The 25,746-nt window shown below is 46.2% G+C and overlaps 3 protein-coding genes and 1 pseudogene across 6 annotated transcripts; 2 read left to right on the top strand and 2 right to left on the bottom strand.

Moving 5' to 3' along the window:
• Positions 1–3,586: 3,586 nt before the first annotated feature.
• Positions 3,587–8,928, top strand: CREB3L4 (cAMP responsive element binding protein 3 like 4). Its single transcript, XM_080647399.1, has 10 exons — positions 3,587–3,722; positions 4,085–4,256; positions 4,500–4,746; positions 4,905–5,026; positions 7,146–7,238; positions 7,369–7,475; positions 7,598–7,666; positions 7,772–7,856; positions 8,026–8,122; positions 8,274–8,928. Exons 2-10 carry the CDS (start codon positions 4,086–4,088, stop codon positions 8,465–8,467), a joined length of 1,185 nt encoding a protein of 394 aa, XP_080503525.1. The 5' UTR covers positions 3,587–3,722; position 4,085; the 3' UTR covers positions 8,468–8,928.
• JTB (jumping translocation breakpoint) lies at positions 8,837–11,849 on the bottom strand. Its single transcript, XM_080647400.1, has 5 exons — positions 11,406–11,849; positions 11,215–11,252; positions 10,961–11,043; positions 9,803–9,882; positions 8,837–9,394 (listed from the first exon to the last, which is right to left on the bottom strand). Exons 1-5 carry the CDS (start codon positions 11,486–11,488, stop codon positions 9,238–9,240), a joined length of 441 nt encoding a protein of 146 aa, XP_080503526.1. The 5' UTR covers positions 11,489–11,849; the 3' UTR covers positions 8,837–9,237.
• LOC308237200 (small nuclear ribonucleoprotein G-like) lies at positions 10,338–10,867 on the top strand (annotated as a pseudogene). Its single transcript has 2 exons — positions 10,338–10,567; positions 10,617–10,867. The product of its transcript is annotated as a small nuclear ribonucleoprotein G-like (transcript).
• Positions 11,850–16,667: 4,818 nt separating the features above from the next.
• On the bottom strand, positions 16,668–25,738 carry RAB13 (RAB13, member RAS oncogene family). Of its 3 annotated transcripts, XM_080648321.1 has the most exons (9): positions 22,524–22,651; positions 21,294–21,425; positions 19,926–19,986; positions 19,015–19,075; positions 18,687–18,764; positions 18,488–18,577; positions 18,303–18,368; positions 18,149–18,202; positions 16,668–17,963 (listed from the first exon to the last, which is right to left on the bottom strand). In XM_080648321.1, the coding sequence occupies exons 2-9, from the start codon at positions 21,415–21,417 to the stop codon at positions 17,889–17,891; spliced, it is 609 nt and encodes a 202-aa protein (XP_080504447.1). In that variant the 5' UTR covers positions 21,418–21,425; positions 22,524–22,651; the 3' UTR covers positions 16,668–17,888. The 3 variants fall into 3 exon arrangements, with proteins under 3 accessions (XP_080504447.1, XP_080504448.1, XP_080504446.1); XM_080648322.1 differs by lacking the exons at positions 21,294–21,425; positions 22,524–22,651 and adding an exon at positions 25,582–25,738; XM_080648320.1 differs by lacking the exon at positions 22,524–22,651 and having other exon boundaries at positions 21,294–21,701.
• Positions 25,739–25,746: the final 8 nt, after the last annotated feature.

The following is a 25,746-nucleotide window of genomic DNA, read 5'->3' as shown; positions in this document are numbered from 1 at the left end:
AAGCGCAGGTGCCTAGCAAAGGATAATTAATTGTAGGGTGGACCTCACCCCCAGAGTGACTTTCCCTCCCCTAGCATATCACTGGTAATGCGGTTTGGATCCCTTGACCTTTCCTCCCTAGAGATAACCTCTAGGCCTCAGTTGCATTTCAGCTCCAGGTCCAGATAAGCAACAAAACTAGCCACAGCTGACATCAGTCCCAGCTGCATTGAATAATGAACCCCCCTGCCCTGGTGTTGGCCAATCAATCAGTGGAGACCACAACCCTGAAAGGACACACCTGGAAAACTACTGAATATTTTATTAAGATCTTTCCCTGGGACCTCCCCTAAAATCTCCATCCTTAAAACCCACAGGATGGAGGACAGTGCACTCTCCCTCCCGGGAGCATGACCCTGACTTTCCCTTTCCCTCCCCTTCCCCCTACCCCCCATTCCCAGCAAGTTACCATAAGGTTCCTCACTCCCAAGCTCCAAGGGCCCTAACTTTACCTCTAGAACTTGTTTGCTAAACCCATTTCTTCTAGGAATTACTTTTTCTACCTCTGTAATTTACCCAATAAATGTTCCCTTGCAGTTTGGGTCTTGCTATATCCTCTTGGCCCACATCCTTGTGTTATCAGAATCCTCTTCTAGCCTCATGGGAGAGTAGAGGACAAAGCAAAATAAAGAAGGGGGCTCAGCCTATTCTTCTTTGCAAAGGTGAAAAGGCCTCATTGTGCTAGGACTATAGGGCAATATAATGGCCATTTGTAACCTTCCCGCCACAGGAGACAAAGGCCAGGAAAAGCTTTCTGGACACCAGGAATCAGACCATATAAGGAACTGAAACTGTCCTAAGAACACCTGATCACACACCTGCATTCCATCTGCATTCCAAGCCACCGACCACCAACTCAGCCCCCAAATCCACAAAAGTTTCCTGCCAGTGACTACACATAAGGATGAAACTCCAGCTCCTGGTGCTGCCATCATCGACCCAATGTGCCCTTAGCTCAGTGCTGTGCAGCCCCTCCCTTTGGATATTCCATCCTCATCCCCTTTCCTTAAATAAATTCTATTCTTCTTGCCCTAACTGGTTTGGCTCAGTGGATAGAGCGTCGGCCTGCGGACTGAAGGGTCCCGGGTTCGATTCTGGTCAAGGGCATGTACCTGGGTTGTAGGCACATCCCCAGTAGGGGGCGTGCAGGAGGCAGCTGATCGATGTCTCTCTCTCATCAATGTTTCTGACTCTCTATCCCTCTCTCTTCCTCTCTGTAAAAAATCAATAAAATATATATATATAAAAAAAAATTCTATTTTTCTTTATCCACCGTCAGAGATGGTTATTTAGCCTGCCTGTGCACACCATCATGTTCACCTTTCAATGGCCAACAGAAGAGACCAAATGATGCCTCTGATAAGGCTTTGGAAATGAAAGCCAGCAACTTCCTTAAGAAAAGGGGGAATGTGAGGATATATATATATATATATATATATATATATATATTGATTTCAGAGAGGAAGGAAGAGGGAAAGGGAGAGAGAAACATCAATGATGAAAAAATTATTGATCAGCTGCCTCCTGCTGGGATTGAGCCTGCAACCCAGGCATGTGCCCTTGACTGGAATTGAATCGGGACCCTTCAGCCCACAGGCCCACGCTCTATCCACTGAGCCAAACCAGATAGGACTGTGAGGACTTCTTGAGGGATGTAGTCTAGGAGGAAGGAATCATATAGACTCTAAGATCAGGATGTAAGTGAAATGGCGTACTAGTGTCCCATCATTTAATAATAATTATCAATACTGTTCTAAGCTCTTAATTAAAATGACTATTAGAAGCTACTCCAAATTGTTTCAGTGAATATTATGCACACTATGGTTTGTCTATGGCAAATTATGCTTTTAAGATTATTGATAGTAATATTAAGAAAGAATCATGGACTGGGAGTTAGGACACCTAGGTACTAGTTCCAGCTCTACCTTAATTTAGTGTGTGATCTTAGGCAAGTAATGTCCCTCTTGGGAGCTTGATAAATCTGGTGGAAGAGAGAAGGTAGACTAGCAGATGATGCCAGAGGTTCCTTCCAGTTCTAATATTAATGGAAACCAACTATATTTTCCACTTAATCATCTCTGCACATGCTGTAGGAAGGAAACCCTTTGAAAGCTTTCTTGCTCTGGGAAAAATCTAAGCAGGAACATTTCTGTTTCCCTTAGAGCTCTGCATCAACCTAGGAACCTGCTTTGTCTTTTCACTACTTGAACAAAATGCAGGATGAGCAGGAAAAGACAGGGGGGAAATTTGAGAAAGTTCCAGCAAGGTAGTTTAGTATAGTGCAAAGAATATGGGCTCAGGCCTCTAAAGTTTGGTTAGGCTACTTACAGAGTAATATTGAGAAAGTTACTGAGTTACCCAGTAAATATTAGGTCCTGTTCCAGTCTTCACCTTCAGCCCACTCAAATGTTCACGATAATACCTGTTTGAATCCCAGATCCACACCCCAAACTTTCCTGTTTTTATCTGAAGTATTATTAGGGAGGCATGCAAATGAAAATACCTATATTACTATAGCCTCATTATTTCATTTAAAATGAATTCCTGCCCTGGCCGGGTAGCTTAGTTAGAGGTCATCCCCATATGCCAAAGTTGTGGGTTCAGTCCCCAGTCAGGGCACACACATAAGAATCAACCCATGGCCCTAACCGGTGTGGCTCAGTGGATAGAGCGTCAGCCTGCGGACTGAAGGGTCCCGGGTTCGATTCCAGTCAAGAGCATGTACCTTGGTTGTGGGCACATCCCCAGAGGATGTTTCTCTCTCATCGATGTTTCTCTCTCATCGATGTTTCTAACTATTCACCGCCCTTCCTCTCTGTAAAAAATCAATAAAATATATTTAAAAAAAAAAAAGAATCAACCCATGAATGCATACATAAATGGAACAACAAATTGATGTTTCTCTCCCTCCGTTAGTTAACAGTTCCTGTGTGTATGTATAACTGCTGTTCTTCATCAGTAGCAGGATGCACTGATTACGGATTTTGACACCGCGTGATTGCGCGACTTTCCGCCGGCTGAGTCAAAACTCTGTCACTTGGGCTAACAGGATATTTTCTCCCTGCCTAGATAATAACCTGGGTTTACGAGTCACCAGACAAGCCAACCAAACCAAGCCGCTCTCCACATTCCCGCAACTTTTGCCCTTCCCTACAATTCATCTTCAGGCTTTCACCCGGTCTGGCCGAACCCAATCCCCACGGGACATATAAATGCTCCGGCCCCATTGGCCTTGTTTTCTCTTGGACAGACAATTCTGACCAGTTACGGCGGAGCCAGCGTCCAGACGATAATTCTATTGGCTCAATGCTCTGCCCATCAAACTCGCTACGTCTTCAGCTTCCAATCAGACTCAAGTGTGGATGAGCGCCACAGGGTGGAGGAGGGGAATCCTCTATAAATCTTGGCAATCCAGTTGACTCTTCCGCCTTTGTTTTCAACCTTGCCTTGTTCTTCTTATAAAATTGATGGCCGGAGAACAGGCACTCAAACATCCTGTGCTCCAGTCACAGCCATCTCTGTCCTGCCCTGAGGAGCCTCCTCAGGAAGATTTGCTATTGCTAGGAGAAACTGAGGCAGAAAGGGCGAGGCTGCCGATGTTTGTCTCCGGTCAGGTGTGTGGACGCTCAGCCTCTGAACCCTCTGCTCCCAGATTCAACGCCTCTACCGTGGCTCCCGACTAGGTGCAACCCACTTTCCTAGTGTCAGGCTGGGGGCGGGGTTTGGCTGGGCCGGTCCAGGATGCAAGATCCTGGAGGGAAGAAAAGGTGTACTGTTTGGGGTGCTCAGCGGGCTAGGCTGGCTTGGCAGGGCTGGGATCTTCAGAACAGGTAATAACCCGGAGGCCTGTTCGTCTGAACCATAGATATAAGGACAAGGCGAGATCGCCAGGTAACAGGTGAGGGGGGCTGTATAGGTGAGGAAGGGGGATAAATGGAAGAGCAAGAGGAACCCAAAAGCTGGTGGGGGCGGGGGCGGGGTGGGGGCGGTAGAGGGGCAGCCATCATCGTCCTGCAACACTCCCACCCGACATGCCTCCCTGCAGGATGGATTTCGGAACCCCTGACCTGCTGGATGTGTGGCTGGAGCCCCCAGACAATGTCTTAACAGGATCCTTCCTGGAGCTGGGACTCCACTGTCCACCTCCCGAAGTCCCAGTGACTATGCTACAAGAACAGGGGCTGCAAGGCTGGGAGTCCAGTGGGGCCCATGCCTGTGTGAGTATGTTGAATGGAAGCGGGGGTGGTTTGAAACACAACTCTGAGAAGAAGCCCAAGAGACTTCAGCCTACACTTGGAAAGTGGTCTGAGACAGTACCACTAGAATAGACATAAACTGTAACTATCCCCATATCCGAGGACAGAAAGGACTGAAACTGAAGCATGAAGGATCTAGGTTTGATGTCAGGAAGGACTTCCAGAATTCTTCCCTGTATACATATATGCCCTCTTCTGATGTAGGGCCTTCAAGAGAGTGAGCCTGAAGATTTCCCGAAGATTTTCATTGATCCCAATGAAGTGTACTGCTCAGAAGCATCTCCTGGCAGTGACTGTGGAACCTCTGAGCACTCTGGTCGTCGAGACAGTCCCCCTGTCCCCAAGGAACCCAGTTCTCCTGCCCTCTATGAAGTTGTTTATGAGGCAGAGGCCCTAGAGAAGATGCAGGAGGAAGCTAGGCCAGCTGTAGGGTTCATCTCCATTCAGCTAGGTCAGTAGTGTGAAGTGGGAAGGGGACAATGGCCCTTGAGATCCAGCCCTAGCCCTGGGGTTAAGGGGGTTTCCCCAATCTGTGCCACTACCCAGGCCCTACTGCCAGCAGGGTGTACCTTCCATCTTGTTTCTCCCAGTCACCTGTATTTTCCTTAGATCAGTGGAGCCCACCTTTTATGATGCCTGATGCCTGCATGGTCAGCAACGTGCCCCTTGATGCTCATGCCCACATCCTGCCCAGAGCAGGCACTGTAAATCCAATGCTTCCTGCGACCCTGGTGAGTCTTGGGGTTGGCCTAATCCATCCTCCCTGATACACACATACATACACACACAGATTGGGATAAGGGAGGGGGAAACTGATGCTGAACTCTGTCTTTGCCCTAATGTTTTTGGCATCAGTTCTGAAAGCCAGGGAGACATGGGCAATTAATTAATTTTTATTGATTTGAGAGAAACATCGATTTGTTGTTCCACTTATTTATGCTTTCATGGCTGGTTTTTATATGTATGTGCCCTGACTGGAGATTGAACCTGCAACCTTGGCGTATAGGGACAAAGCTCAAACCAACTGAGCTATACAGCCAGGGCAGACTTGGGCAATTTAAAAGCAGGAAAGGGAAAGTGAGACAGAAACACTTGGGAGTAAGGTGATGATGACTCAATTGGGAAAAGGTGAGGTGAGAGAATCCAGGGGTAGGGCTCAAGAGAAAGGCCAAACCTTGTGTTCATTGTTTGCTCAGCTATTGTCTGTCTTGGGTCAGGATGCAGAAATGGGACAGGCCACCTGGGAAAATTGAACTGGTTACTGGGCACAGGGTGTAAGAGAAACTTCTGCATTTATGTTTCCACTGGAACAATCATCTAGCAGGCACCCACTGCATGGGGTGGCAGGGGGAGTAACACGTCAGATAACTTCCCAAAGCTATCTGGTCTGCTTCCTCCAGGGGGTGAGGAGGGGAACCTGCCTTTATACTGGAAAGAACTTGTTGCATGCAAAAGTCAGGGAATAGGTTCTAGCCTCTCTGCAAATCTGTGGTTGAAGCTGGACCAGCAGCCAAGCCAAGCATCTTAAAATCTTGGGTTGAGGGACCTTAAAAAGTTTGATACATCTAAATCTGACTATGTATCAAAACAGTGGGGAATTTGTGGTTTTGTTTTTTAATATATATATTTTTTAAATATATTTTATTGATTTTTTACAGAGAGGAAGGAAGAGGGATAGAGAGTTAGAAACATCGATGAGAGAAACATCGATCAGCTGCCTCTTGCACGCCCCCTGTTGGGGATGTGCCCGCAACCAGGGTACATGCCCTTGACCGGAATCGAACCTGGGACCCTTGAGTCCGCAGGCTGACGCTCTATCCACTGAGCCAAACCGGTTTTGGCAGTTTTTTAATATTTTTAAAAATATTTTTATTAATTTGAGAGAGGAAGGGAGAGGGAGAAATAGAAACATCAACGATGAGAGAGAATCATTGATTGGCTGCCTCTGACACATCCCCTGCTGGGGATCAAGCCCACAACCTGGAATCAAACCCAGGACCCTTCACTCTGCAGGCTGATGCTCTATCCACTGAGCCAAACCAGCTAGGCTGGTTTTGTTTTTTAAATAAAACCTTCTGGGCCTCATTGTCACAGATTTTGATTTGGTGGATTGGGAGGGACACCCCTCTAATATAGTTCCACCAAATAGTCACAGGCACAAGAAAGGAGCATCAGAAAAAGGCAGAGACAGTAGGAATGGTTAGTTAAAAGCCAAAGACTATCGGGGGCAAAAGCAAATGCAAATTCCTTAGTCACAAAGTAAAGCATACGTTTTTCAAAAAGGAATTAGAAAGGCAAGTCATTCAGTTGGTAGACTCACATTAACCAGACACTATCTACCCTCCCCACATACTTTTTTTCTTTAGTACTTTGTCTGACAGGGGACAGAGCTTTAGTCTGAAAAGTGGGGATCAGACCCTAGCGGAGAATGGGCCACTGCCCCAGGGAGCTCACTGTGATTGATAGGTGACTAGATAACACACTCTGCCAAACAGGAAGTTAATAGCTAAAAGTGAATCATTTGCCTGCTGAAGATTGAACAAACCCTACCTTAGCGAGCTACTCCGAATTCTCTTCAAATACCCCTAACGTTTGGGGAGATGTGTATCAGAGACTGTGGTCAAAGGGTATGACAAAACCACCTCTTCTCTCCCATCTTAGCCTCAGGAGGTCCCTTTGGGTATGATCCAGAGCCTGTCTGAATTAAAGTCCCTGCCCTCCCTTCATTTCATGGTTAGTTATTCCTCAGTGCAAATAGGAAACACTCTATAGAAGGCATGCAGGGGGAGCAGCCTGGGTGCTAAAAATGGGATGACCCTCTCCCCACTCTCATCTTTTGTGCCCCACCAGCTACCCTGTCAAACCTTGCTCCTGACAGATGAGGAGAAGCATCTGCTGGGGCAGGAAGGGATTTCCCTGCCCTCTCACCTGCCCCTCACCAAGGTAACATGCTTCCCAAAAGGGTATCCCAACCCAGTGGCCCACCATGGCTCTGAACAGCCAGGATCACAGGGGAGAGTTGGGGCACTGGGATAAGTTTAGGGCCCAGGACTGATACACCTTGCGGCCCTAGACAGAGGAGAGGGTCCTCAAGAAGGTCAGAAGGAAAATCCGTAACAAGCAGTCAGCTCAGGACAGTCGGCGGAGGAAGAAAGAATACATCGAGGGACTAGAGAGCAAGTATGTTTGAACTCACATTTCTGGCTTGTGGGCCAGGCCTGAGCCCTCTTCCTGACCAAGGTAGGTAAGGCCAGGGACGCACATAATGGAAGAACCCTGTCCTACCTTTCCACACTCCTTAGGGTGGCTGCCTGTTCTGCACAGAACCAGGAATTACAGAAAAAAATCCAGGAGCTGGAGAGGTACAACATGTGAGTGAAAGCATAGCGTGCACGTTGGGAGAAGTATGCAGCACACCGGGGCACCATTCTGGGACCCTAGTTCCCAGATCTAACTCATCCTTCCTCCTTTCCCAGGTCCCTGGTGACTCGACTCCGCCAGCTGCAGATGCTCATTACTCAAACTTCCAACAAAGCTGCCCAGACCAGCACTTGTGTTCTGGTACTAGTCTACTTCCCATCTCCCACTTCCACCATCTCCTGACACACTTCCATCCTGATACTCCTACTCCCAAGCCATACGAATCTTCCCATCCCTAATGGCTCCAACTGCCCTCTCTTCCCTTACTTTATTGTCCCCACAGCCCAAGTGTCTTCTTGCTTCCTCCCAGATCCTTCTGTTTTCCCTGGCTCTCATCATCCTGCCCAGTTTCAGCCCCTTTCAAGGTCTACCAGAAGCTGGGTCTGAGGATTACCAGCCTCAGGGAGGTGAGAGGCAAGGGCAGGGCAGGACTTTTGACCTGGGGAGCAAGTGGGGTGTTCTCCAGGTAGTCAAGAGGTGGGAGGGAGGGCCTGTCCTGTCTAGGATTTTCCACCCAAGGGAGCACTCTACTACTGCCCTTTTTTCTTCACCCCACAGTGATTTCCAGAAACATCCTGATTCACAAGGACGTAACAAAAAGTTGGGAGACCCCAGAGGTAGAGTCCAGATTGGGGGGGCCACCTGGGGTCAAGAGTGCAAATGGCTCAACAAGGACACTGCTTGAGAAGATGGAAGGGAAGACAGGCCGCAGTGGGCTCGTCAGAACTGTGCTACATGCAGATGAGATGTGAGCTGGAACACTTCCTAGCCCCGTGGTCGGCAGACTCCGGCTTGCGAGCCACATGCAGCTCTTTGGCCCCTTGAGTGTGGCTCTTCCACAAAATACCACGGCCTGGGCTAGTCTATTTTGAAGAAGTGGCGTTAGAAGTTTAAGTTTAAAAATTTGGCTCTCAAAAGAAATTTCAATCGTTGTACTGTTGATATTTGGCTCTGCTGACTAATGAGTTTGCCGACCACTGTCCTAGCCCACCACTCAATCACGTAAGGAACCAGGGCTCTCCGCTCTGCTTTCCCCTGGGATTCCCATCAGGATTACATCAGGATGTCTGTACCCTGAGGCCCAGTTTGTCTATGTGAGGTGGCACCACAAATACTTTTATTATGTATCTGTGATTTTATTTCTTCTTTGGAGGTAGGGTTGAGGGAAATAGAGGTTTTTGCTAAGAAATAAACCTTTTTTTGCTGAAATTTTATCCCAGAGTTTTAAATAAGTAGTAGAAGAGGGGGAAGATAGGTACTTGATAAAGTGGGGCCTAAAGTTGCCACCCCATTTCCCTCTCTGCCTTCATGTCTTCCTGTTCCAAACCAAATCACAATAGAAAATGAAACTTATTTTACTCTTTTTATTCTGCTCATTAATGATCTAGACGAGGAAGATGGAAGGGTTTTTTTGTTTGTTTGTTCCTCCCAGTCCCCAAAATACCAGGGGCACAAATAAGTCCATTCTGCTTTCTCTGTTGGAAGAGGGTCTTTAAGACCCATATAAAAGGGTAGAAGGTAGCTATATGGATTCAATTTGCTTCCGGACCTTTTCCAGAGCCCTTCTGTCCAGTTGTCGCTGACGAATGATGACAAGGCACGCGAAGACCAAGGCTACACCCATGACAGCCCCTTCAAATTTCCAGAATAAGTGTTGTTCCATCAGAGGCGAGCGGCAGCTGAGGGTAGGAAGAAACAGTCTTAGGGAAGGCCAGACAGCCTCTCCCTCTAGCCTCCCTTCTACTTCAGCCTAACCAAGATACAACATCCGAGGGGAAAAGAGAAAACCAAAGTCAGTCTACTGTGCTCACAGAGCATAAACCCCACTGAAATACACCATTCAACTTATTTTCTGGTGAAGTAAGCGGAGCAGGTATTAAACAATTCTACTAATGAGAAGATATGGCCATTATTATAGCACTGAGAAGTAAGAATTGGGACTTGAAGTAATTTGGTTCCAAATCCCTTCCTCTTTCCTATATGCCATACTATCTCCAAACCAAGAGGAAGAGGTGGGACTACCTACCTAAGGTCATAGGAGCAAAGGAGGTGATCTAGGAGGTTTCAAGAAGAGAAACAGCACTTGCCTTTTGAACCCATTCCTCTTAGATAAGCTGCATGTGATCTTCTCCACATACCCTGTGGAACCACATTCAGGGGTGGTTTTCTGCCAGGAGAAAAGGACCAAAGCACATGTTAGGAAGGGGCAAGAGGAGAAGCAGGAAGGCTGCTATTCAGAATGGGCAGGTGCCCGAGTGCTATGGCTCAGAACTGGTGGGTAACTCATGAAGAGTTCTAATGGGGATGGTGGAGATGGTGGCTGCACGGTTAGGAATAAGTGTTAGAAAGAATACTTCAAAAGCAACCGTCTAAGAGAGGCGTGGACAGGTCCCAGAGCCTACAGGATTAAAAATGAACAGGACATGGTTATTAACTGAAAGTTGCCATCAGCTTGGAAAGAAAAGGGCGCATTTACAGGGGAAGACAAGTTCCTATGTGGACATATACAAGGAAAAAGATATACAATGCAAAGGCATACTCAGGAAGACGTAGGGACTGTGGTGGAAGCGTGAGAAGCCACAAGTTTCATTTGGAAGTATCTGAGCTCGCTGAGTAGACACCATGAGCAACGCTCACCCTCTGAGGTAAAAATATTTATGGACAAGAAGTTATCGTTGAAATTAAATGGGGGCTGCCTGGCCAGTGCGGCTGGGTTGGGGCGTCATCCCATACACATAAAGGAGCGCAGGTTCCATTCTGGGTCAGGGCACATATCCAGATTTCAGGTTCCACGTCACATCAAGGTTTCTCTCTCTCCCTCCCCTCCTCTCTCTAAAATCAATACCTTGGGTGAGTATTAAAAATAAAGAAAAAAAGAAATTAAATGGTAGCCTACATGTCCAAGGAATATTGCCAGGATTTGATCCCTTTATGAATCTTGATAGACGAATGTGTGGAGATGGCAACAGTGGGCACCAGGACCCTATTGGGATGGTGGTAATATGAGGAAATGGTGTCATGTTGGAAGCCTTGGCATGAACGTGAAGAATGGCTGTGTTCATCAGAGAAAGAACTGCTTCCACATGATTTCTAGATAGCACCTGTTTTTCTACAATATAAAAATCAAGTTCTGTACATTTTCATATTGAACTTTTGTTAAATGAACTTTCGTATTGGTCAAGATAAAAAAAAAGATGTAGGTACTGATCAGATGTGAGAAAAAGGGGAAGGAAACAGATACTCACAGCCTGGAAATTAGAACACGGAGTACACTCTTCTGCCACCACAAACTCTTCCACCATCCAGCACGGCAAACTTGAGGTGCTCACTAGAAGGGGAGAAACGCCAGCCCCAAATCTCACTCGGTTCTGCCCATCCCACGTCCCAGCACAACTCATTCCGCATGGTGCCACCCTTTCCACCTGTGCTCTTGGTATGTGGGAGAATGTCAGAACAAAAACCCTGGCCCGGGGCATTGGGTTCCCAGACCATCACCCACCTGACAGCTTCTCCTCCCGCACTGGAGCCTCTGCTTGGCTGCAGGGGGCGGGGGAAAGGGGCAAACGTCAGAAGCCAGAAAACAGGGAACCCCTCCATCGCGCGGTCGCGGGACAATCTCCCGCATCCCCGAGGGCAGGGACTATCCGATCTTCCGTCCCCTCCTCTTTCCCTGCGCTCAGCCCTCCTTACCAGAGCTTTAAGGTGAACGCGCAGAGCAACCAGTAGAGGTGGCGGCCCGGGGGGAGGCCATGCCTCCCCGCGCCCGCAGGCATGGAGCGCTCAGGGTCGCGCTGCCGGGACCGAGGAGGCTGCTTCACTGGTCTCGCGCCTCCGTCAGAGCGCCGAGGAGGCGCTTACCCTGCAGCCCTCCGGGAAGTTCCAGGTCAGAACTGCGAAATGCTGGGGTTACCTCAGGTCAAAGGCTCTACTGGGAGGTCCCCATGGCCAGGACGAGAAGAGCCAATACATTCAATACGCAGGTCAGCACGGCCCTAGCAGCCCCTCGCCTCCACTTTGGCTCCCGGTGCGGCCATCTTGCCCTGTGAAGGTTCCTGGGCGCGGGCCCGACAGCGGGCGGGCCGCTGGGCCCGGTTTCCCACAGCGGGACGGGACGGGGCGGGGCGGCGGAGGCGCAGGCGCAGGCACGCGAGTTGCTTGCTGGGCCTTGTAGTCTCCCAGGGTTGGTGGCGCCGCGGGCGGCTCCCCGGAACAGAATCTCACTGCGTTTATGCTGCGCACCGTGGCATTCTGGTCCTGGTAGTCTTTTGTGGTAATGGAGGAAATGGCGGCGAAGCTGTATTCTGGGTTCCTTGCTCACTGGCCTGTCGCTTGTTTAACCCATCTGGGCTAGACGAGCAGCGAGACGTAAACCATACGTCGCACTCAGGACTTTGCGCTTTCCTTAAAACCCTGGGAGTTACTATTAAAATTCAGCCTTTCTGACACTCTTACCTGTCTCATTCTTCCCGCCCAGTATGGTCAAAGGGAGAAGCTGGGTTGGCAGTCCAGGGGCTTTCTTCTCTCTCCTTAAGCAGGAATTACGGAGACCTACGGTGAACATGGAGCCTCTTCTTGCCACTGGGCCCCCCCACCGCCCCTCAGCTCTACTCAGATGTCACCTCCTCTCATGTTCAAAGATCCCCAGAACTGGCCCTTGAATAACCACAACAAATGTTCTCAGCTCTCCCTTGCTCCTACATAATGCGCAATAAAAAGAGCTTAAGATTTGAAATTCCAGCAAGTTTCAGTCTAGCTAGGCTGGGGTGCTTATTAGCTACATGACTTCAGGACTATATCTGGCTCTGTGTTCTGTTAAATGGAAATGCAAACGTGCGTTTTCTTTGTGTTTGTTTTCGAGATGCAAATAAAATGTGTACATACTTATTCTCCTCTACATTGCCTCACATTTCTGTCATACTTTTTAAAAGATATGTTTTTATTGATTTCAGAGAGAGGAAAGGAGCGGGATAGAAACATTGATGAGAGATGCCTCCTGCATGCCCCCTAAATGGGGATGTGCCCTGAAACCTGGGCATGTGCCCTGACGAAAAAATAAAAAATTAAGATACTTAGGATTAAACTTAACCAAGAAAGTAAAATACTTGTACTCGGAAAATCACAGGATGTTGAAAAAAATAGAGGAAGACAGAAGCAAGTGAAAGAATATACTGCGTTCATGGGTTGGTAGAATTAACATCATTAAAATGTTCATAGTACCCAAAGCAATCTGTAGACTCAATGCAATTCCTATTGAAATACCAATAGTATATTTTACAGATCAAGAACAAATACTAAAAAAAATTTATATAAAAACAAAAAAGACCCCGAATAAGCCGCAGCAATCTTGAGAAAGAAGAACAAAGTTGGAGGGATCACAATACCAGATATCAAGTTATACTGCAAAGCCACTGTAATCAAAACAGCGTGGTACTGGCACAAGAACAGGCATATAGACCAATGGAACAGAACAGGGACCCCAGAAATCCACCTGAGCCATTACACTCAATTAATATTTGACAAAGGAGGTAAGGGCATACAGTTGGAATCAAGACAGTCTCTTCAATAAATGGTGTTGGGAAAATTGAACAGATACATGCAAAAAAAAAAAAAAAAATGAAACTAGACCACTAACTTACACCATACACAAGAATAAACTCAAAATGGATAAAAGTCTTAAACGTAAGTCGTGAAACCATAAAAATCCTAGAAGAAACCATAGGCAGCAAAATCCCAGACAGCTCTGTAGCAATATGTTTGCAGATACATCTCCTAGGGCAAGGGGAAAAACTAAGGAGAAAATGAACAAATGGAACTACTTAAAAGGTTTCTGCACAGCAAAAGAAACCATCAACAAAATGAAAAGGGAGCCCACTGTATGGGAGAACATATTTGGCAATGGTACATCTGATAAAGTGTTAATATCCAAAATATATATAAAAAAAAAAAACTCATACAATTTAACAAAAGGAAGACAAACAATAAAAAAATATTCTCAGCTGACCTGGCTCAATGGTTGAGCGTCAACCTTTAAAACAGGAGATCACTGTTCGATTCCTGGTCAGGGCACATGCCCAGGTTGCAGGCTCGATGCCCAGTAGGGGGTGTGCAGGAGGTAGCTGATCAATAATTCTCTCATCATTGATGTTTCTGTCTTTCTCTCCCTCTCCCTTCCTCTCTGAAATCAATAAAAATAAATTAATTAATCTTAAAAAAAGATCAATGGAAACTTATCCTCAGGTGAGGATTAACAAGAAAACAAAACAAATCAACAAATGATAAGTGCTGGTGAGGATGTGGAGAAAAGGGAACCCTAGTACACTGCTGGTGGGAATGCAGACTGGTACAGCCATTATGGAAAACAGTATGCAGTTTCCTTCAAAAAATTAAATATGGCACTGCCATTTGACCCAGTAATCCCAATTATAGGAATATATCCTAAGAAACCCAAAACATCAACTGGAAAAAATGTATGCACCCCTATGTTCATAGCTGCACAATATACAATAGATAAGATATGGAAACAGCCCAAGTGCCCATTAGCAGATGAGTGGATAAAAAAGTTATGGTACATTTACACCATGGAATACTATGCAGCAGTAAAAAAAGAGGGATCTCTTACCCTTTGAGATAGCATGGAGGGACCTGGAGAGTATTATGCTAAGCAAAATAAGCCAGTCAGAGAAAGACAAGTATCACATGATCTCAATTCATATGTGGAATATAACAAACAAAAAAAACCCTGATGAACAAAATAGATCCAGAGACATAGAAGCATGGAACAGACTGGAATCTCAGAGGGAAGGCGGGGGTGGGTGGAAAGAGATCAACCAAAGAACTTTTATGCATATATGCATAACCCAAGAACACAGACAATAGGGTGGTGAAGGCCTGAGGGGGGGGCAGGGAGGAAGAGGTCAATGGGGGGGGAGGGGAAATAAACTTTCAACAAAAAAGATCTTAAAAAAAGGCTTGTTTCCATACTTTTTTTCCTTGTTAACTCTGCTCTACATTCTCCTTCCCCAGCAAGTCTTTCTAGCCTAGTGACCACAGCTGCTCCCCTCCCCCACAGCCCTAAAGGCTAATACTTTATTGTGGAATGAACAGTATATATGATGCTACATCCCATAAATGTTGTCTTCCCGTCAGACTTAACGCTGGCTTCTCAAGAGCAGGAACTATCAGACTATGGAAAGATCATTGGATGAGAGTTGGAAAAACACACAAAAAACACACAAATAAAACCTGGTGGGGGCTGAGCTTTAATTTTGTTTGTGACTATTTTTCCTTTAAGTTATTTGTGTGTCAATAGTTGTATGCTACAGAAAGTAGAGTGTGGGTTTTTTTCCCCCAGTAGTTTTTAGCTATAATAAAAGTTTTTGCTGAAGTCTAGTATTGTTACTCCTTACCCAATCCTATCACGTTTCATGACTAGCTGTGAGATCTTATAAGATCTCACAACTAAATTTAAAAAATACCTGAGGTATGATGACGATGTCAACAGTCCTTCTGGGATTCTGAAAATGCCAAGGCTTTCCTTATCTTGAGCAAATTAAACTAGCTCGCAGTTGACAACAGAGCTCAAACATAAGCACAGAGGACATTGCCCCATCGAAGCTTGGATACTTAATACATTTATCAAATTATTATACACATTTATCCAATTAATTTCTAAGTTCTTCTCCCAATACTATCAGACTTTTTTCTTTTCTTTTTTTTAATCCTCCCCAAGGATATTTTTTCATTGATTTTTAGAGAGTTGGAAGAGAGAGGGAAAGACAGAGAGGAATATTGATGTGAGAGAAACACATTGATTGCCTTCTGCATGTGCCCCCAGGAGGGCCCGGGCCAGGGAGAAACTTGCAACCAGGGTACCTGCCCTTTACCGGAATCGAACCTGGGATCCTTTGGTCTGCAGGCCGACACTCTATCCACCAAACCAAACTGGCTAAGGCAGACTTTTCTTTTTCTTTTTTTAAATATATTTTATTGATTTTTTACAGAGAGGAAGGGCGGTGAATAGTTAGAAACATCGATGAGAGAGCAACATCGATCAGCTGCCTCCTGCACAACCCCCACTGGGGATGTGCCCGCAACCAAGGTACATGCCCTTGACCGGAATCGAACCCGGGACCCCCCAGTCCGCAGGCCGACGCTCTATCCACTGAGCCAAACCGGTTCCGGCTAAGGCAGACTTTTCTGAGTGTTGTCTTTCACCAACAGAAACAGTTGCACAAAGAAGGCTTTGCTGCTGACTCCAGGTTGTACATCTACTTCTACACTGCCAGCTTGTGGATTTCCTTTATTTTTTATTTAAAAAAAATTTTTTTAATTGATTTCAGAGAGGAAGGGAGAGAGATAGAAACATCAATGATGAGAGAGAATCATTGATCAGCTGCCTCCTGCATGCCCCACACTGGGGACAGAGCCTGTAACCCCAGCCTGTGCCCTGACTGGGAATTGAACCCTGACCTCCTTGTTCGTAGATCCACTGAGCCACTGGCTGGATGGGCTTTTGGATTTCTTAAAAGCCTTGAACATCATATCCATGAATAAAAAAGCTTCTAGCAGTATTTTGTCCTAACCAAATCTAACATTTTAATTGTCCTGATGAAAGAGCAATTCTGTGAGATAATTTCACTGTTTTAAAAAAAGTGTGTACCCTAGCTGGTTTGACTCAGTGGATAGAGCATCGGCCTGAGGACTGTAGGGTCCCAGGTTCAATTTTGGTCAAGGGCACATGCTCGGGGTTGTGGGCTCTATCCCCAGTAGGGGAGCGTGCAGGAGGCAGCCGATCAATGATTCTCTCTCATCATTAATGTTTCTATCTCTCTCCCTTCCTCTCTGAAATCAATAAAAATATATTTTAAAAAATATTGTGTAACAGTAAAAGAGGGTTATGTATAGTAAGGGCGATATGTATCAAGCCTGAGTTCTTGGTGTTTTCTCTTTTTTAAGAAAAATTTTATTTATTGATTTGAGAGAGAGAGAGACATCGATTTGTGCATTCATTGGTTGACTTATATGTGCCCTGACTGGGGATCGAATCCGCAGCCTTGGTGCCTCAGGATGATGCTCCAACCAACTGAACTGCCAAAGGCTGATGGTGGTTCTTTTTGCATGCCTCTTTGTATTTAGTAGTTAGGGGCTGATCCTGTTAAAATTTACTTGTCCCACTTATAAGTACTACCCAAATAGAATGTTAATTTGACCACTGTGCTTGGCACATAGTAGATGCTCAATAAATATTTATGAATACATGAACCTGTTTTGTGTCTCATTTTCCTCATCTATTGAAGCAGATAACACCTACCAGCTGCCTAAAGGGATCGCTGGCAGAATCAAAGATGCCTGCTTGGGTAACAATACTAGGTCTTGTTATTTCCCTGAGGCGGGGGCTGTCACTCCCCAGGGGAGGCCCAAAAAGAATCCTTTAAAAAAAAGGTCCTGCAATTTTCTGGAGAAGGCTCTGCCCACAGTGATTCTCTAAACCCATAATGGAAAGAGTATGTGCACACCCTCAAGTTCGGAGAACCTTTGCTCCTTGCTGGTTTCCTCATCAATTAAACAGCTGGGGAAGAGAGATAGCTGTGGGTCTAATCCTGGCATCACAGGAACCCAGCCAGGTTCAGGCAGCCCAGACACCTCAGAGGTAGGAATTAGGTTTATGAGTAAAGAGCAATTCCGACAATGATGAAAGTTACCCAAAATAGCTGCATTTGTGCAAATGGAGGTCTTTAATACTGAGAAAGACCATGCAGAGTGACAGAATAGGACCAAACTTTCAAGGGGTGGTGCTGAGCCAGCCTCTCACAGGACCCTAAAGCCTGATCCAGTAACAAAATCAATTATTTATTTACACTTATGTTTCCCATGGAAACCCAGGGAAGGTCTGAGGCCCCAGGCTGTCTATACTTCCTTTTCTCCTTCCTTTCTTCCTCACATTTTTTTGACTTCCTCAATTTTTTCCCTTCTTGCTTCTTCCCTCTGTTCTACCTCTTCTCTTTCCTCTCGTGTTTTCCTTTTTTTTCTTCTCCATTTTCTCCCTGTTCTCTCACCATCTACCCCTCTTTACTTCTCCAAGCACCACCTACTATCTCTCTCCCATCCAGCCCTCAGCCCTGCTTCCCTCAGGTTCAACCTCCAGGCTTAGGGTGGGGAGGCAGCAAGGAGTCCTCAGCTCAGGGAGCACTTGGAGTTCTTTTTGTCACAAGTCTTCAGGTCAGTGCTGGAGGACTTGCTGCTGTTTCCCTAGAGGCAGAAGGGCACAGAGGTCAGGGTGAGAATGGCTGGGTGGGGTCTGAGGCTATAAACAGTTTGAAGGGGACCCACCCTCATGGGTAGTCTCAGAACTGCTCGCCTTCTCAGTTTTCACTCCCTCACCTCACCCCTCTCCCCCACCCCAGGTTGTACTTAGCCCAGCAGAACCAACTCACCGATCTCCGGCCTCCTGACTTGAGCAAGATGTCCCGGGCCAGGGAACTGAAAGCCTAATGGAGAAAGGGGATTGGTCAGTACAGACTGGAGAAAAGCATAAGTCTATCTTCCAATATTCCATCTCTTTCGGGGTGGGGCTGGGGGGTGTCTCACCTCATCCACATTCATACTGGATTTGGCACTAGTCTCGAAAAATCGGATTCCGTGCTCCCGAGCCAACTGTAGGGGATGAAGCGGGAAGAAGAGAGTTGGATAAAGGGTAGTAGCCAAATCCTCTGCAATGTGACCTCATCTTGGCCTCCCAGCAGTTCTAGAACACTGGCCAACCTGGTCCTTACCTTCTCGGCCTGCTCCTTCTGTACCTTCCTCTTGGCCTCCATGTCACACTTGTTCCCCAGCAGGAGGCGCTCCACCCCAGCTGAGGCATTCTGGGAGCAAAAGGGTAAGGCATGAAAAGTTGAGTCAAGCTCATCTTCACAATCCACTTCATCTTCTCAGTTCTATCCAAGTCCCCCATCTCTCTGGGAGGGTCCTCACCTCTTTGATGCTCTTCATCCAATTCTGAATATTCTCAAAGGACTTCTCATCTGTGATGTCATAGACTAGAATAATGCCCTGGAAGATGGCAGAGTTCACAATGGAGGCTTGGACCACAGTCCCTGTTTACTCCTCCTCCCTCCACCCCCCAGTTGTACTCTAAGTGAGCCTACAAGTTTTATCCATGAGTCAAATCACTAAGTCATGTGGGACCCTCTGCAACCCACTCGTGCAACCCCCCCCCCATTTTCCCCTGCCTCTCTGTACTCATAAACCTACATTTCATTGCCTCATGCCCTCATCCCTTGTCCAGACCCACACTTTGTACCATGGCTCCACGGTAATAAGCAGTAGTTATCGTCTTGAATCGTTCTTGGCCAGCGGTGTCCCTAAAGAGGTAGAATATTTCATGGGGTAGGATAGAGGGAAGGGCTCTCCAAAGAGAGATTCCCCTTATTCCCCACCAGCTAAGAATTTAGCTTCCACACGTGGGGCTGAAAGGAACAGAATTAGGAAACAGTAAAAGGGGAAAGGGATGAAAGACAGATGGGCTGATACTGAGAGATGGTAGAGGCCTAAGAAACAAGATCTCTCTGGTTTATTCACTGGATGCTTAATCTGTGCCAAGCACTGTGTATATATCATTTTATACGCATGTCATTTCGTCTAATCTAAATTCTATCCTTGTGATACAAGCTTTATTGTCCTTATTTTACAAATGAGGTAACAGATTTGGGAGGCTGAATAACTAATGAAGGTCATTCGGTAACAGAACAAGAATTTGAACCAGTTTGCTCTTATCTATTGTATCATAATGTCTCCATTAAGCCTCATACCCTCGGGGTTTCCAGCTTCCTTATGACTGTCAGGTCAAACATCTATACTAGGTTTTCTAGGCTCTCCATAATTTAGAGAGAGCACTAGACTTAGAGTCAAGTCTTAATTCTGCTGTTTGCTATTAAACTGCTTAGAGCCTGTTTCCACATTATAGCTCAACAGACATTTGTTGGCAAGATCAGAATACTCTGGAGCTGGGAGAAGGAAGAGTTACAAAAAAGCTGAAAATAACTGAGCAGGCAGGAGGAGAGATGGAAGGACCACTGAGTAAGGTGACACAAATGATCAGAAGTGCTGGGAGGAACAAAGGGGGTAAGGAGAGAAACGAAGCAAAATAGAAGAAAAAGGGTTATAAGGGGTAGATGAGGAAGTCTGGTTAGGAATCCTAGGGCATTCACTCACCAGACTTGCAGTTTGATCTTCTTCCCCTCTATATCCACAGTGCGGATCTTGAAATCAATTCCTAGAAGTCGAGAGTGTATGTTGAAGTTGAGACAGGTGTGCGCATGGCATGTAAAAGTGTGTTGGGGGCTAGACAGGAATGGAGCGTGGCAGTGCCAGAAAGTCTGCAGTGGAGGCACATGGGAAGCAGCCTTGTCCAAAGTGTAAAACTAGGAGAATTTCCTCAAAACTGTATTCCTCCATTAGCAAGCATGTTGTTTTTACTTCGATCTCGTGAATTTTGTGGTGAAGGTGATGAAAATTCTGTAGGGAGGCTTAAGGCCATTAAGGCAACTCTTGGGTCCACTCAGCCTTGCCAGCTGAACTCTCTCAATCTAGTCTGTCTTAAAATGTTACTTTCAGATTCCTTTTCCTTTCTGTTTTCCTGGAACCCTCTACTCTCCGTGCCCCTCCCCCAATGTTGCCGGCCCTATAGGGTAAAGAGTGAGGAAAAAGGTAGCTGTTGCCTGTCTATGTGAATTATCTAGTAGGCCAGGCTTGGAACCAAAAAAGTTTGAAGCTAAACAAGATCCCTCTTGAGACTGAACTAGGAAAAAGGGGCATTTTTCCTTCCCCTTTCTAACCAGAATTGTCTTGAGACTCCCCTTGTCTTATTTCCCAGAGCAGAGTAGATGAAGAAAGATGAGAGGGGAGGAGGGGAAACACTGTTAGTGGAAACTTGGGCACCTCCCCCAAGCCTGTTGGGAGCTCTAGGAAGGAGCTGAGTCACCAGGCTGACTCAGAGACCCCAAAAGTCCCCTCATTCCCACCTTCTTCACCAGGCTGACTACATATTCAGGATCACAGTCCTTGGGCCACTCTCTGCACACCCAGCCACTCTGTTTCACCCTCCCCACCCATTAAGTTAAGGAGCAAGAAAACTGAGAAGTAGATGATAAGGTGGGAATGGAATAGAGTCTGAAACTCAGTGGGACAGAAAGAGGCTAGCAGAGTTGGGAGACAGATGTTCAGGGAGGGGGAATACAGGAAATATGGAGAGTGGGTCAAGAGTTCCAGGTGGATGGGGGAGAAGAGGAGCTGAGAAAGAAACAGAGAAGGGTTCATGTGAATCTAGAGAGATGAGAAGAATGGTACCAAGAAAATGAGGGGCTGGCACAGCGGAGGAGTTACCTGGAGATGGCAGGCAGGTTAGAATTTTGGGTACCACCCAGAGACATGTATGGGGGATGGGTCTGAAACAGAGGTTGAGGAACTGGATTTTAGAAGCCCCACTCTAAGGGGACTGAAAAGTAGGGCCACTAATAATCTGGGAGCCTGGGGATGAGGGCATGGGGAGTCAGGGTTCTGGGATATGGCCAGTGGGCTCACCGATGGTGGAGATGTAAGTGTTGTTGAAGTTGTCCTCTGCAAAGCGAATGATCAAACAAGTCTTGCCCACCCCCGAGTCCCCGATCAGCAGCAACTTGAAGAGGTGGTCGTAGGCTTTGGCCATGGCGGACACTGAGGGAGCCGGGGGAGGGGTAGGGAAGCGCTGGGCACTGGTAGGCGGGATTGGAGGGTTGGTAGAAAGAGCCGCCGGTAGCCCAGGCCAGGAAGTTTTCCTCCCTCTCCGCCCAGGCTCCGGGAAAGAGAGGCGGCACTCCTCGGGGCCCCACCCCCTGCCCGCCCAGCCTTCTGTTCTCCGGGCTTTCCCTTCACAACCTAGGCCGACCTGTCTCCCTCTCATTTCCCACAACTTACTAGCGTTCTCCTCTTTACCTTTTGACCTCATTCTTCCAGACTGAGGCCAGAGAGGCAGGGGTGAGGGGAAGTAAATGTTTAACCAGGATGACCAGGGGGAAGAGGAATTTTAAAGGAATTAAGAGAAAGTTTTGGGGAATAATGGTGGAGACAGGGATGGCGCTGGGAGCTGACAAAAATTGGAGGCTTCTTTTTGAATAGGGCTTGAATAGGGCTATTCAAGGAGATAGAATCCTCCTGGGGCAGTTCTAGAATTCTGGTGTTGTTACAAGCCCTTAGTTCTAGAATCCCAACTCCTTTTGAAAAAAGCGGGATTACCCTGTAGTAGGTTATTTGTTGAGTCAGTCTGCCCCCTGGTGGAACAGAGTGAAAATTAACAATAGTTCTACCAGAGAATCAGCCCCACCCCACCGCAACACTGTCTCTCTTCATCTGGACACATTCTGGGGCTTCAGTTGGAACAGTCTTCCTTCTGGGATTCTGCGTGTGATTTCTCTGATAAACCGGTCAGAAAGCTAGAGATTGGGACAACAAATGCCTGGTCTCATTCTTCTGATGAGATATGACTCTTAACACAGCCCTTACCCCACTGAATGGGCTGTGAATGGGTGGCCTTGGCAACCAGGAAGCTGAAGTATGGAGAACATGGCTATAAAGAAACAAATTTATCTTTGCCTTTGGAAAAGAATTATTCAGCATTATCTGCTTTTCTAACCACCGGTCAGTAGCACAGTCCTTGTATAAACCGGTTGTGAGAAGGCATCTTTTGTTATTTCACTTATCTTGGTCACTTTCTGTGCTCTTGTTTGCCCCTTCTCAAACACAACTATTCAGTTCCCTTTTTGTCCATTCTCTCACCTCCAGTATGTCAGCAGTGGATAGAGCGTCGGCCTGCAGACTGAGGGGTCCCGGGTTCGATTCCGGTCAAGGGCATATACCTTGGTTGCGGGCACATCCCCAATAGGGGGTGTGCAGGAGGCAGCTGATCGATGTTTCTCTCTCATCGATGTTTCTAACTCTCTATCCCTCTCCTTTCCTCTCTGTAAAAAAAAAAAAAAAAAAATCAATAAAATATATAAAAAAAATAAATTACTGTTCCATTTTCATAGATTGTTCTGATAATATAATCCATCAGTTCCTTTTTTTTTTTTCATCTTATTTTGCCTGGATCTGGACTATTCATCCCCTGCAGTTTATTATTCTTGCTCACTTCTCTAAAATGTACTCATGCTGCCTGGCCAGTATAGCTCAGTGGTTGAGCGTCAACCCAGGAACCAAGAGGTCGCCACCGCTGTCCCCTCTCCGCCCCTCTGATTCCTAGTCAGGGCAATTATTGCCCAGGTTGTGTTGTGGGCTTGATCCCCAGAAGGGGGTGTTGTAGGAGGCAGCCAATTAATGATTTTCTCTCATCATTGATGTTTCTCTGTCTCTATCCCTCTCCCTCTTTCTCTAAAAATAAATAAAAAATCTTTAAAAATAAATAAAATGTACTCATGCTGGTGTATACCTGCTTTCATTGGAAGCTCATCTCTGTAGTACTCTCTGCCTAGCTCTCAGAGCTTTTTTTTTTTTAATGACAGAACTTTTTTTTTTTTAAATATATTTTATTGATTTTTCACAGAGAGGAAGGGAGAGGGATAGAGAGTTAGAAACACCTCCTACTGGGGATGTGCCCGCAACCAAGGTACATGCCCTCGACCAGAATCGAACCTGGGACCTTTCAATCGACACTCTATCCACTGAGCCAAACCGGTTAGGGATAGCTCTCAGAGCTTTGGTAACATTCCCTTTCTCCCTTCAGCTGTGACAGATTCATTCTGTCTTTGTATTCACAAACTCTTCCCTCAGCCTAAAATGCTTTCTTCCTAGATTGTTGCATGGTTGACTCCTTGTCCTTGATATTTCAGCTCCCTTAGAGGTTTTACCGACCATTTCTTTCTCTCTTTTTTTAAATAACTTAAAAATTTTTTTCAATTACAGTTGACATACTGGAACCAGTTCTTACAGGTTCTGTGAATATCTCTAGCAACTCCATGTTTAACGATGTCACCACTAAAATTAGCAAAATCAGGGCGCTCCTCCACAGAACCTGTTAACCTTTTGCCAGCACTTCCCTGACTGAAACTCACATGCCTTTTCTTTGGAAATAAGCATATCCCTAAATGCCATTTGTGTCATCTTCCTTCCTCCTGTATGACAAATGGACATGGGAAGATGATGTTTCAAAGTCTTCATTTTTCCTTTCTTCTCCTTTCCTGTCTGGGTGTCGGTGATGCCAAGATTAGAAATCTTGGAAAGGCATTACTGGTGTAAATGTGAGGAAAAGGATGTAGGGATGCAAATGGCACAATTTTTTGGGAAGGCAGTGGAGTAGTACTTTGGACAATTTCTCTGTGCATCACTTTCCTAATCTGTAACATGTGGATAATAATAGTATCAACCTGATAGAGTTGTTATGAAGATTAATATATGTAAAGCAGAACAATGCATCTAGTAAGCATTATGTGTTTGATGTAATTATTATTAGAAGTAAGGATGGGAAGTTGACAATAAAATTAACAACTCTAGGAGTAGGTTGGGGATAGAGGAAATATGTGAACTTTACTTTTTTTAAAAAAATATATTTTAGCCGAAACCGGTTTGGCTCAGTGGATGGAGCGTCGGCCTGCGGACTCAAGGGTCCCGGGTTCGATTCCGGTCAAGGGCATGTACCTTGGTTGCGGGCACATCCCCAGTGGGGGGTGTGCAGGAGGCAGCTGATCGATGTTTCTCTCTCATCGATGTTTCTGACTTTCTATCCCTCTCCCTTCCTCTCTGTGAAATATCAATAAAATATATTTAAAAAAAAAATATATATATATATATATATTTTATTGATTTTTACAGAGAGGAAGAGAGAGGGACAGAGAGTTAGAAACATCGATGAGAGAGAAACATCAATTAGATGCCTCCTGCCCACCTCCTACTGGGGACGTGCCTGCAACCAAGGTACCTGCCCTTGACCAGAATCGAACCCGGGACCCTTGAGTCCTCAGGCCGACGCTCTATCCACTGAGCCAAACTGGTTAAGGCTGAACTTTACTTTTTAAAAAAATTAACTTGAGAGAGAGAGGAAGGGAGAGGGAAAAAGAGAAACATCGATTAGCCCTACTGGGGATGGAGGCCGCAATCTGGGCATGTGCCCTGACCAGGAATCAAACCGTGACCTCCTGGTTCACAGGGCAACGCCCAACCACTGAACAACACCGGCCAGGAAAGGACTTCACTTTTTTTATATTGACATTTCTGAATTGTTTAAAGTGGGCAAACTAAACCAATAGAAAAATAATAAATAAATTTAAGAAGTCCGGACATAGCTTGATCTGGTTGTTTTCCTAAGAAGTTCCTATTTATTAGGCTCCAACTGTCAAAGTTAGCAGGAAATTTTAATTGTCCATTTATCCCTTGAAAAAGGGCTTGCCTTGAAAAAATTTTTAGAATGTTTTTTTCCATTGATTTTTTTTTAATATATTTTATTGATTTTTTACAGAGAGGAAGGGAGAGGGATACAGAGTTAGAAACATCCATGAGAGAGAAACATCGATCAGCTGCCTCCTGCACACCCCCTACTGGGGATGTGCCCGCAACCAGGGTACATGCCCTTGACCGGAATCGAACCCGGGACCCTTCAGTCCGCAGGCCGACGCTCTATCCACTGAGCCAAACCGGTTTCGGCTCCATTGATTTTTTTTAGAGAGAGAGAGAGGAAGGGAGAGGGAGCGAAACATCAACTGGCTGCTTCCTGCATGCCCGTTACTGGGGACTTGATCTCGAAACCCAGGCATGTGGCCCCCATCAGGAATCGAACTGGTGGCCTGTTAGTACATGGGACGAAAGTCAACCAACTGCGCCACACCGGCCAAGGCAAAATGCTCACCTTTACAAACTAGCAAGCTAACTCCCTCAACCTGGAGACGCATCGGTGTCACGGGCTAGCCTTTGGAGACCTTCCGAAAATGGCAGCCCTCTTCTCGCCCCACCGCAGACAATGATGAGAGACGGACCTTCCCAACATGGCCGCCGAACACTGAGGCGTCACTTC

The sequence above is a fragment of the Plecotus auritus genome (genome assembly GCF_963455305.1).
Source record: "Plecotus auritus genome assembly, chromosome: 12".
Lineage (NCBI taxonomy): Eukaryota > Metazoa > Chordata > Mammalia > Chiroptera > Vespertilionidae > Plecotus > Plecotus auritus.
Note: the sequence above shows the minus strand (reverse complement) of the source record. Positions and strands in the feature narration are given on the sequence as shown.